The sequence below is a fragment of the Rhincodon typus genome, chromosome 4 (assembly GCF_021869965.1).
Source record: "Rhincodon typus isolate 14 chromosome 4, sRhiTyp1.1, whole genome shotgun sequence".
Classification (NCBI taxonomy): Eukaryota; Metazoa; Chordata; class Chondrichthyes; order Orectolobiformes; family Rhincodontidae; genus Rhincodon; species Rhincodon typus.
In genome coordinates this window covers 73,970,779-73,982,944 of record NC_063335.1, presented here as the reverse complement: position 1 = coordinate 73,982,944, position 12,166 = coordinate 73,970,779, and the positions used below count along the sequence as shown (strand labels likewise).

Below are 12,166 nucleotides of genomic sequence, written 5' to 3'. Positions count from 1 at the left end.
GTAATCAGCATGTTTCTTTATCCATATTTGACTAGATAAGACTTCAAGGGGTCTAGAGATAATAATGAGGACTTCCAAGGCAACTCGACTAGATGAGACTTCAAGGGGTCTAGTGTTAATAATGAGGACTTCCAGGGCAACTCCTTCCCAATGTGTACCACTGTGCTGCCAATTTTGCCAGTGGGTCAGGGCATAACCAGAGAGAGCGACGGTGGTGTCTTTGACATTGTCTGAAATGACCTAGCAAGCTATTCAATTCAAGGGCAATTATAGATGGAACACAAATGCTGTTGGTGATGCTCACATCCCATGAAAGACCATAAAAATTCCCTAGGAATATCCATTAGGACTTGGCTAATTCGGTTGGTAATGGTGCTGCCAATCCACTTAATGACGAACCTTGAAGTTTCTCACCCGGAGTTCATTCTGTGACCTTGCCACCCTCATTGCTTCTTAAATCAGTGTTCAACATGGAAGACTGCTGATTCATGAACCCCCTGCTGCACAGCTTTGTGGCACAAAATCCAGAAGTGAACATCAATCCTTCAATTCAGTTGCAATCATAGATTCGGTGTTTAGCCCTCAAAATCTTAACACATCAACACTGACTCAGAATCTGAATTCAGGCCAATACTTGTGCTATAATGGTTCTGTGATTTACACTGTTGAATGGACCTCTCTAATTTCAAATCTAACGGTGACCTTGCTTCTGTCTACCCCCTTTGCAGTCGTAACCTCGTATGCCTCGCTCTGTCTAAACACCTTACATTCTTCATGAGATAACAAGGTGTAGAGCTGGATGAACACAGCAGGCCAAGCAGCATCAGAGGAGCAGGAAAGCTGATGTTTCTGGCCTAGACCCTTCTTCAGAAAATTCTTCATGTCTTTGTTTGTTATGATCTGCCTGTACAGCTCACAAAACAAAACTTTTCACTGTATTTAGGTACGTGATGGCAATAAATCACATCAGTCTATCTGTGCTATTAATTACTTACTGGCTGTACCATTTCCATTTGCCAGCATCTTCAATCTAATGTATTAACTGTTACCCATTTTCTTTTGGCATCTATTTGTCATCGGAGAGCGCAAGGACACGACACAGCCCTTCATTTTCAAAAATGATTGAAAATTCAGACAAATTTGATGCGTCTTGATCAAAGGTTTGCGGTGGAGGCTGGAAACCTGTCCATTAACGACCTTTCTCCACCTGGAGATGTGGCCACTGACTTATCAGATGTTCCCAGCATTTTCTATATCTTGCAATCTTGGTGCTCCGGTTCGTGTACGCTTCATCGCCTCTTCTGCAATCCCTGTAAAACACCTCCACGTGCTAGTTTCCCGCCAGCCTCTCCTAACACGACCCCTGGCTGCCTTCGCCGTCACGTGGTATAGAGCCACGCCCCCGGCGGGTTGCGCACGCGTGCTAAGGGGTTCACGTCGGCGTAATGTCTTCAGCGGAAAATGCGTGCGGCCTGGAGCTGGAGGCTGGGGTTTTGGTGTCAGGGCCTGCGGCCGGGGATGTGACAGGCTGAGGCAGCAACTCAGACGCCGTGTGTACAGTTTCGTTTTCCATCGTCCAGAAAATGGCAGCGCGGAAGCGGAAAGCGGCCCGGAGTGCAGAGCGTGGGTGAGTATCTGGTTAAAGGCTCGCGCCGGGGGACAAAAGCGAGAGGCCAAGCCCGGAGAGAGGGAAAGAAATGAGGGTTGCTGCTCAGGGTTCGCACCCTCCTACTTCAGGGGGCGGAAGGGCCTCTGTTTGCTGCAGCTGCTGTCGAGGCGAACCGGCACCGCCATGTTGCGGTCAGTTTCCGCTTCCGTCTGTACTCCTTGTTTTAACGCACATTACCGCCGTTGTGATATTCCCGTTTTAAATTGATCAAACGGTATGATGCGAAGCGAAACCTTATTTATAGCCTGGAAAGCATTTTGTCTTCTGATTGCCCAGCGTGTTTTTTTTTGTGTGGCTGTTAATGGATGAAAAGAATGGATTCCATGAAATGTTGCTAACATCCCCATCCAGTGGTATTTTTCAATTTCTGAAGACAGCAAGACTTTGTGAAGTACCACTAGTTAGACTGGACGGAACGAAAGTGACTCCTACTAGCCTTTAACTGACGTAAACTTGTATCCCAGTCATCTGGCAGGAGTGGGCTATTAGCTGTCGATCCTGCTCGGCCATTCAGTCTCATCCTGCCATTTTCCCGCACTGTTTATATCCCTTCACGTAGTTAGTTTTCTTAAACTTATCCGGTGTTTGAGTTTCCACGGCCCCTTTGGGTAAATAATTCCGAAGATTTGGCACCATCCTGTAGAAATTCCTCCTGATCACATTTCCATTACAGTCCCTCTATAATAAGCGCACCTCTCCTTGGATGAGGTGACTGAAACTGTGGTCTTACCAAGGCTTTATACAACTGTGACAAGATATACAAATCTCCTTGTAATTAAAGCAAATGTACCATTTGCCTTCTTAATTGATTGCTTTAAGTAACATGTAAATAAGGAAATGAAAACTTTACACACTCTGTATCCCATCTGCTATATTCTAGCCTGTGTCCTTAACCTCCTCACATCTCCCTGAAGCCTCTCTGTATCCTCCTACAATTTAGGTTCCAACCATAGACATAGAGGTTTACAGCGCAGAAGAAGGACATTTAGCCCGTTGTGACTGTGCCGATCAACTAAACTATCGACTGAACTATCTCAATTTCCAGCTGTTGGACCGTATTCCTGGAGGTGGTGGCAGCACAAGGGGATATCTTAAAAGCTGCTAAAATGAAACTTTCTGGCTTAACCACTCATTTAGGCAGAGAGTTGCAGACTGCTAGCATGCTCCGAGTGAATGTGTCCTCAACTGTCCTTCTAACTTCTGCTTTAAGTTGTGCTGTCTGGTTATTGAGCCCTCAATGAATTGAAAATGTTTCATTTGCTGACACTACGGAGTACGTGCAGTGGACTGTAGTGAGACCCTTGCATGTGCTCCTGAATATGATTCTTGAAGTGTCTGCAGGTGTGCTGAAACAAGTGGGATGGCTGCCAATATTAAAAATGGCATTCATCACTATTTTGATTCCAGCAGGAGACCTAGAATGTGAGGACTGATGAGTGATTCTGAATGCCCATGCTGTATATTCAGTGTCCTGTTTCTTCTCTGCTCATGTGTAGTGTGACCTCCCTCCTCCTCCACTGTTCAGTAGCAGCAGTCTGTACTATCTACAAGATGCACTGCAGAAATTCACCAAAGATCCTCGAACAGCACCTTCCAAACCCACGACCACTTCCATCTAGAAGGTCAAAGGAAGCAGATATATGGGAACACCACCACCTTCAAGTTCCCCTCCAAGTCACTCACCATCCTGATTTGGAACTATATCTCCGTTCCTTCACTGCAGCTGGGTTAAAATCCTGGAATTCCCTTCCTAAATGCATTGTAGGTAAACTCACAGCAGGTGGACTACAGCAGTTCAAGAAGGAAGCTCACCACCACCTTCTCAAGGACAACTAGGGATGGGCAATATATACTGGCCAGCCAGCGATACCCAAATCCCACAAATGAATTTTTTTAAAAAATCCCTCCGCATAAGGTGCCAAAATTTTGAGATGATGTATCGGGTCAAAAATTGTGCATGTTTCCAGCTTAGTGTTAATGCTGAGCTGCTCATAGTTGCAGGTGTCAGTAGACATTGCTTTCCTATCCACCTTCTATGCCCTTCAATCATATATACCTCCATCAGGTCCCCTCTCAAACCTTTGCTGCTCCAAGGAAAACAGCTTATCCAATCTTTCCTTGTTCCAGAACCTCCAACCCAGGCAATGTCCTGGCAACATCCTTCCTATATGTGTGATCATAACTGCATATGTTACTGGAGTTTAGGCCTAACCAATTTGGTATGTAGTTTCAGCTTAACTTCTTATCATTTTATTCCCTGCCTCAGTTAGTAAAGGTAAGTATACCATATGTCATCTTAACCACCTTATCTAGCTGCCTTGCTATTTTCAGGGATTTGTCAATACACATACCAGTGTCCCTCTGATCTTCAGTACTTTGAAGAATCCTACCATTCATAGAACATAGAACATTACAGCGCAGTACAGGCCCTTTGGCCCTCGATGTTGCGCCGACCTGTGAAACCAATCTGAAGCCCATCTAACCTAAACTATTCCATTATCATCCATATGTTTATCCAATGACCATTTAAATGCCCTTAAAGTGGGCGAGTCTACTATTCATAGTGTAATCACTTGCTTTGTTAGCTCTCACCAAGTGCACTACCTCATATTTTCTTTAATTTGCCACTGCTGTTCCCTGCTGACCAGTTTGTTGATATGGTCCTGCATTCTATGTCTGTCCTCCTCACTTTTTACCACCATATCAGTTTTTGTCATTCATGACCTCCTTGGCCATAGCTCCCCGTTTAAGTCTAAATCGTTAATATACACCACAAAAAACAAGGGCCTCTTCACCAAGATGTGCAGAACAACCTGAAAACAGTCTTCCAGGTGCAAAACATCCCTCTACTGTCACTCTGTGCTTCCTGCCTCAGCCCATTTTGGATCTAGTGTGTCACTTTGCCTTGGATGCCATGATTTCCTATTTTCCAGGTGACTATTGACTTAGTGACCTTGGGGCTTGTAATATTTCCTCCTGTGTCAATTTTGTAGTCCATTCATTTTCTCTACTGTGCCCTTTTTTAGGCGGAAGGCTGGGACTCTTAAACAGTGATGAAACAAAAGAAGGTTGAGGCTAGTACAGAAGTTAGAGAGCATGTTAAATAGACAAGGCAGGCAAGAGTATGGCAGGGAAGACTGGTGAATCAAAATGCGTTTATTTCAACACGAGACCTGACAGGTAGGGCAGATGAACTGAAGACATGGATGGGAACATGTAACTGGGATATCATAGCTATTACAGAAACATAGCTGAGCGAGGGACAGGGCTGGCAACTCAATGTTTTGGCGTACAGATGCTGTAGATAGAAGGAGAGAGGAGGAGGAGTGGCATTTCTGATTGGGAAAATATCACGGCAGTACTTCAGTTATTGCTGAGGGATCATCCAATGAAACTGTATGGATGGAACTGAGAAATAAGAAGGGGGTTATCATTTTGGTGAGATTGCACAATAGGCACCTGAATAGTCAGCAGAAAATTGAGCAAATATGCAGGGTGATTGCAGATAACTGTAAAAATAGTAGGTTTATAATAAGTGATTTTAACTTTCCAAACATAGACTGGGATTAGCATAATGTTAAGGGCTTGGATAGGGAGTAATTTAAGTGTCTTCAATACTTTCTCAATTACCGACACAATGGCACAGCACCAGGGACCAAGGTTCAATTCCAGCCTTGGACGACAGTGTGGAATTTACACGTTCTCCCAGCGCCTGTGTGGGCTTCCGCTGGGTGCTCGGGTTTCCTCCCACAGCCCAAAGATGTGCAAATTAGGTGGATTGGCTATGCTAAATTGCCCAAGTGTCCAGGGATACGTAGGTTAGGTGGATTAGCCGTGGAAAATGCAGGGTTACAGGGAAATCGTAGGAGGGCAAGATTGGGTGAGTCTATTCTTTGCAAGTAAATTCAGAGGAAGGAGTTACAAATAAGTTAGTTTCTTTCTTTCCAGTTCCTCAGCCGCACCCCAAAGCTCCCCAGAAATGTACCTTAACAGTCTGATTAGATTACCTGTGTCCTAAATAGCAATTTCTGCTATTTTGTTTTGCATGATTTAATATTATTCAGTTTTACTTTCCTCTGAATTAATAATTGAAAATACCACCGCTAACCAATAACTTATCTAATAGGTCAAGTCGTGAATCAACAAGAGGTGGACCTTCAACCAAAAAGCAACGTTTGGCTGAAAAAATGACAACATCTGGATTTAGAGAGTGTGCAAAGCAGTCAGCTGTTCAATTGCAGAGGGCCTCCACTAAAAAAGAAGCTTTGAAATTGCTTAAAGGAACTGTTAAAGCAAACACATCATCAGCAAAAATAACTGCAAAACGCAAGGGGAAAGGCACAAAACTGATCACTAATAAAAATGAAAGAATGGCTCCTTTGAAGAAGAAATCTACAAAAGCTTTGATTAAAAAATGTGCATTACTGAAGTCTTCCCATCAAAAGAAAACTGTAGTTCCCCCAGTATCAAGGAGGAGATCTTGCAATTTACAGCTTGAAAGTAAAACCAGAGAAAAACAAATGCGCACAAAAACTGTATGTAAATCTATGCCAGTGAAAGTTTCACAGAAGTTGCCTCAGAGTAATCGAGCTTCGCAGTCACAACTTTCTCAAAAAGATCTGCGTATTTCCAAAGAGGCCACCTTTAAAAAGCTTCCTTTAAAAATGTCCTCAAAAACTTGTTCTCAGAAAAACGTTCCACGAAAGTCAAGCAAATCATCTAAAACAAAATCTCTTCAAATGGTTGTAAATACTGTAAAAGCTGCAACAAACAAATTACAGTCAAAGAAAAATGTTCAAGGTCAACTGAAGTCAACCATGAGGGTATCCGAAATGAGCCCTGCAAAGAAAGGTCTAAAATCTTCGTCAGTAACTGCTAGGACCTCTGTGAAGCAGCCTAACAATAACACAGTTAAAACTGTGGCTTGCAAGAGTAATCGTGCTAAACAATTAACCTCACGTAAAGCTTCTGAAACAGTGGTAAAAAAAGTTTCTAAGAAAACTTCTGTGAAGACACAGATTAGCACAAAATCTGCAAAGAAGCTTCAGCAAAAAAAGACAATAAGATTAAAATCATCACAGCATCACTCCACTGGTAAGGATAAGCTTGAGCTCAAACTAGAGGTAAAACCTCAAAATAGGTCTGGTCAAAAGCATACAAAAGAAAATGCTCCACAGGTAGTAAAACGATCTGAGGCTAACCAAATACTGATCAAAAGGCCAACTAGATCATCTCAGAGACTGAATCCAAGCCCTTTGTCAACAAAATCATCCTTTACCATAGACAGCAAGGCCAGTGTATTTCCTGCTCAAAGAAAACTGAGAAAAAGGGCATTTAGTGATTTCTGTTCTAAAAGTCCTGAAAATACTTTGCCGATGCAAAAACAAGTTAAAGTAGAAAGTAAGCTTGGAAGAACAAAGCAGGACAAAGTTATGAAAACTCCAAAAGAGAGGGCTTCCAATGATGCAGGAACAAAATTAGATGGTAAATTTGGGAGAAAACCTCCAGCAGCAAAAGCTTCAATTCCCAAAGAACAAAGCACACGAGTTGTCAAAACAGTGGCATGTATTGCAGGTGAAAGAAAGATTAATCTGGGCAACAAAGAAAATCCTTCAATTAATAAGACTTCAACTGTTTCAGAAGTTCCTCAAGAAAAGACTCTATCTGGAAAGCCAGTTCCTCAAGACCTATCTGAAACAAAAATCAGAAAAGGTGCTTCACAAACAAGATTGCAAAAAAATGGGAAAAACTTGGAAGATCAGGTTCAGAAATCGGCCACAGCAAATTGTAGTATCAAAGATATGAAGGGAAAAAGTGGAGTGAAACCGCCTGTAAAGAAACAAAACAAATCTATGAATAATGTTGCGCAAAATAAGAAAAAGCCCAATAATTCTCTGAAAGAGCACCTACAAGATTCAAAACGATCAGAAATTATTTGTAAAGCTAACAATGCAGTTTCTACTCCAAACTCAGGTATGGAAATCCCATGTCTGCAAACTGAAAATGATGCAAAGTGTAAACGTCAAAGTATTCTTGAGCTATGTGAAGAAATTGCAGAAGAGATAGCTTCTGACACTCTTGATCTTTCAGTAAAAAAGGAATCTGCACAGACAGAAGATGAAAATATTCAAAAAGAACCAGAAGCCATAATCGCTGAAGATATTCAGAAAACCAAACTGGCAAAGCCAATTTATTCCAGCCTAAACAGATTTCAGTTTTCAGGACAAAAATGTGTGAAACGTAAACTTGTTCAGCATAATAAATACATAACTACAAGATATAGTTTACATAAGGGAGGGAACAGTTGGACCAGAATTAAGCAAATTAAAACTGATCAGAAAAAACTAACCACCATCAATTCTACCTATAATAAGTTTAGAAATTTGCAGGTTAGGCAAGCTGTTTCACAAGTAGTAGTTCGAACAATTAGGAAGGTTGAGAAAGTGAAACTGCCAAACGGAGTGCCTGTACCGACCAAAGAAGAAAGTGTTATCACGTATGAGCGACATAAATCAAAAACTGTTACTTCTCAAGTGGAAGTTGGGAAATCCACCAATAGCGATCATAAATCGTCCGAAAACAGTACACCTGAAGAAATAACAAAACTAGCAAAGTTGTTTGACAAAAAAGAGGATGAGACAGAGATGCCAAAAATGGAAACTGAATCTGAAGCTGATGAGGTATTTTTGCCTTTCAATGGAATACGTGCTTTTTTGATTGTCATGGTATGGCAGAACTTGCTGTAATTTCCAACTGTTACTATAAATGTGTTTTCAGGCCCAGTGTCTTCCAGACATTCAGTAGTCCTATTTTCTCCTTTAATTAAGGATCTAGTTTATCCTTAAATATTGGCATGATCTATGTTTCAATTACGTACACCAGTGATCCATTCGATTGACCCAACCCTCCGTTAGGAATTACATTATTTCTCTTGCTCCTGGCCTTTTTACCTTGTGGCAATGTAGTCCATTGTAGACTTTGCAATCACTGAAAACAGTCCTCTTTTATTTTTTTCATCTCCCATCACTTCATTATTTTAAACATCTGTCAAATCATACCTTAATCTTGTCTGTTCTAATAAATGGGCAACACAGTGGCTAATTGGTTAGCACTGCAGCCTCACAGTGCCAGGGACCCGGATTCGATTCCACCCTCGGGCAACTGTCTGTGTGGAGTTTGCGCATTCTCCCCATGCCTGCGTGGGTTTCCTCCAGGTGTTCCGGTTTCCTCCCACAGTTCAAAGATGTGCAGGCTAGTGGATTGGCCATGCTAAATTGCCTGTAGTGTTCAGGGATGTGTAGATTAGATGGGTTATGAGGGATGGGTCTGGGTGGGATGCTCCAAGGGTCGGTGTGGACTTGTTGGGCCAAAGGGCCTGTTTCCACACTGTAGGGATTCTATAAAAACAGACCCAGTTTTCCCAATCTTTTGGGAAAACTGTTGATGTTGATCATGTTGATGTTTTAGCTTAACTCCATCTTCCTGTACCATTCCAGAACCTGTAATTTCTTGAGTAACCAAAACTTGAGCAGAGTCCAACTTGAATGTAGTCAACAATTGGGTATCCACAGTTTTCTAGAGTAGTGAATTCCAAATGACCAGCTGGCAATCCCATTCCTGATGCTTCGTCCATTTATGCACACGAAAGAAGATTTTCCCTATGGGTTTACTTGTCAGTTTCCTTGTGTGGCAAGTCCCACAGCTGTTGGTTAAATACCAGCAGCAGTAGGCAACTATTGTCTACTTAAGGAACTCAGTTGATTTAGAGCAGGAATGTTGGGCAAGAGCCTTAGATGTTCGCATACTGCACCCTCCTGTCTGATTGAAGGGCTCCACATCCACTTCAGAACATGCCATAGAAGTATTGGCACAGTGTAACCATGTCAACTCTGTAGAATAGTTCAGAGAGTTCAAGTTCGTTGTTTTTATCCCTGTTCTACCACAGATTTATTCCTCTTATTTCCATCTAATTCCGTTCCAAAAACGTGAATTGTCTCCACTTCCAGCACTTCAGAAGCAGGTTCTCATTTTTTTTCATCGTTATTTATTCAGTAAGTATGGGTTTTGCTGGCTAGGCTAACTTTTGTTGCTCGTCCCTAGCTGACCTGGAGAAGGGGTTGCTTGATCAGTCCATTTGATGTAGATATAGCCACAACGCTGTTAGGGAAAGCACTCCAGGTTTTAATTCAGCAACTATAAAGGGACAGTCCTCTTAGTATTATTTCATGATTTGTTTGTTATCATTAGGGAAGTTTGAATTTTTACTCCATATTCCAGTAACCAAACCGTTTTATATCAACCAAAAAAATGGAGCTAGCACTGACTCGTCACGATAGTAAACAATGGCATTTTAAAAAAAAACCCAACTGACACAGACTCTCGTTCCATGACCTTCAGTTTTGCTAATCAGGTTTTCATGTGGTCCTTTATGAAATGTTTCTTAATCTAGGACATATCAATTGCATGTCTTTAATCAACCTGATTGCTCATTTGAGGACTGTTTCCTGCAACAAGATTGTCTCATTTTTTGAATTTAACCTATTTTTCTAATCAACCTGTACAGTGATGTTATTACACACTTCTGGAGCGGTGGGACTTGAACCCGGGTTTCTGGATTCATGATTAGGGACACTGCCACTGTGCCAGAAAAGCCCTTAAATTATAACCAGCCCCCTGCAATTAACTGCTAGGAAATCTATGGACTTGAGCGGTAGTAAAGCTTGAGCCAGATGTGACTTGAACATGCAACCTTCTGATTTGGAGTCAGAAACATTACTGTTGTATCACAAACCCAGCCAAGAATGTCATTGTATCAGTGTGAGAGAGACCCTGGTTTAAATTCCTGATGAACCTATATTCCATTAAATGGAATTAACAATGAAGAAAATTGGGCAGCAAATATTCAGGGCAGTAAATGTTGAAATAGCTGTTTCTTAGAACAAAATTGATACCTAAAATTGTCTCATTAGATTACTTAGAAGTAATTATACCATTGGTCAAAGCATTAAACAAATGATTGGAGCTCGAAGAATGGTAGTGTTATAATTGTAGGGGATTTTAATTCACACAGATTGGACTCCAGCAAGGTTTGTAGAATATTTTCAGGATAATGTCCTGGAGTAATGCATTATGAAACCATCTGGAATAAAAGTATTTAAGATCTAGTATTGGTTAATGACACCAGACTAATTAATAATATTAATAGAGGATCTGCTGGAAACTAGTAATCATAATATATTCTATGCTAAGTTTAATATTGAAATTAATTAAGTCCTCACTCAAAGTTGTAATTGTTTTTGAAACCATAACTTTGTGAATCTGATTGTACCATCGTAACCAAAGTAAAAGTTGTAGTTGGATTCTTTGGGACCTTGCTCTTCAGGAAAAATGTCCTGTAAATTGAATTACTTTACATTACTAAATTCTTGTTAGTAAATTAAATAACTTTTTTTATAACTTAGAATAATAAAGAAATATGCCACCTTTGTTTGCCTCCTGCTCACTACTTCAGCCTTTTCCTCAGTTCAGGTTCTGGCCTCTCGCACTCATTGATCCTCCCAATTACTGGTGACCCTCAGCTTGCTATTAGCTTGATCCTGCTCTTTGATCCTCTGGCTTATCTCATGTCCTGGTTCCTGACCCACCCTCTTACTGAACATTCTGCTTACTGCCTCTTTCCTTTGTATCTGGTGAGAATGTTGGACATATCCAGTCCCACAGTGAAATCTGACTTAATATTTGTTTGTGGGCCGGAACTAAACTTATAAAGAGATTCCCAAAGTGCTTTCAACAAAAGAACATTCAGTCTATTAAACGAAAAGAAAAAAATTAAACACCAGCTGTTACAATATACAAAATTATTTGAAGTGGTCTTATAACAAATATGAGAAATATAGATTCATCCCTTTGACCATAAATATCACCATTACAGATACCCAAAACTTAGTGTGGCAGTCCTGTTCACGAGAGCCTTAAAATGCTAACACAGTTCACATATTTCTTAACAAGGATTCTTTAAACTGCTCTTCCACGCCTTCTGTTTTTGGAGCTTTTGTCTTACTGCAATTAACACGCTCAGGACCTTCCCTCTGCCTTGACTATTTAGACTGCTAACTAATACTGCTGTTTTACAGGCCATTTTTCTATCAAAATGACCTTCTCTCTCTGAAAGTAACCTGCATGCTTGTTGTCTTTCTGGATGGCCGTATCTCTGTATCTCTTTGTCATAGGACATTTTTATTACCAGAATTTTTCTCTTGTCTCATGTGCTTGTTTTTTTGAGCACTTAATTATTTAATTCAGGGGTTTCCAAAGCCTTATTTAAATGTGTGTCAATAAATTTCCATACAACGCATTGTCCCTCTGAGAACTCAAGAATGAAACTAAAACTATGTCTCCCTTTATTGATACATACAGTATAGAAATACAAATCGAACTTGGGGCTTTATATGGTTCTGACCACTTTAGAACACAAGTTTGCTAATAATATATCATGGA

The 12,166-nt window shown here is 40.9% G+C and overlaps 1 protein-coding gene across 2 annotated transcripts in view; it reads left to right on the top strand.

The window, feature by feature from the left end:
- The first annotated feature begins 1,371 nt into the window (after window positions 1-1,371).
- esco1 (establishment of sister chromatid cohesion N-acetyltransferase 1) overlaps window positions 1,372-12,166 on the top strand; it is a 41,705-nt gene continuing 30,910 nt past the window's right edge. The window contains exons 1-2 of one of the 2 annotated variants that reach the window (XM_048595729.1): window positions 1,372-1,627; window positions 5,796-8,349. In XM_048595729.1, coding sequence (XP_048451686.1) covers window positions 1,584-1,627; window positions 5,796-8,349 — 2,598 coding nt within the window. In that variant the 5' untranslated portion in view covers window positions 1,372-1,583. The remainder of the gene's footprint in view (window positions 1,628-5,795; window positions 8,350-12,166) is intronic. The other variant, XM_048595730.1, reaches the window with a different exon arrangement.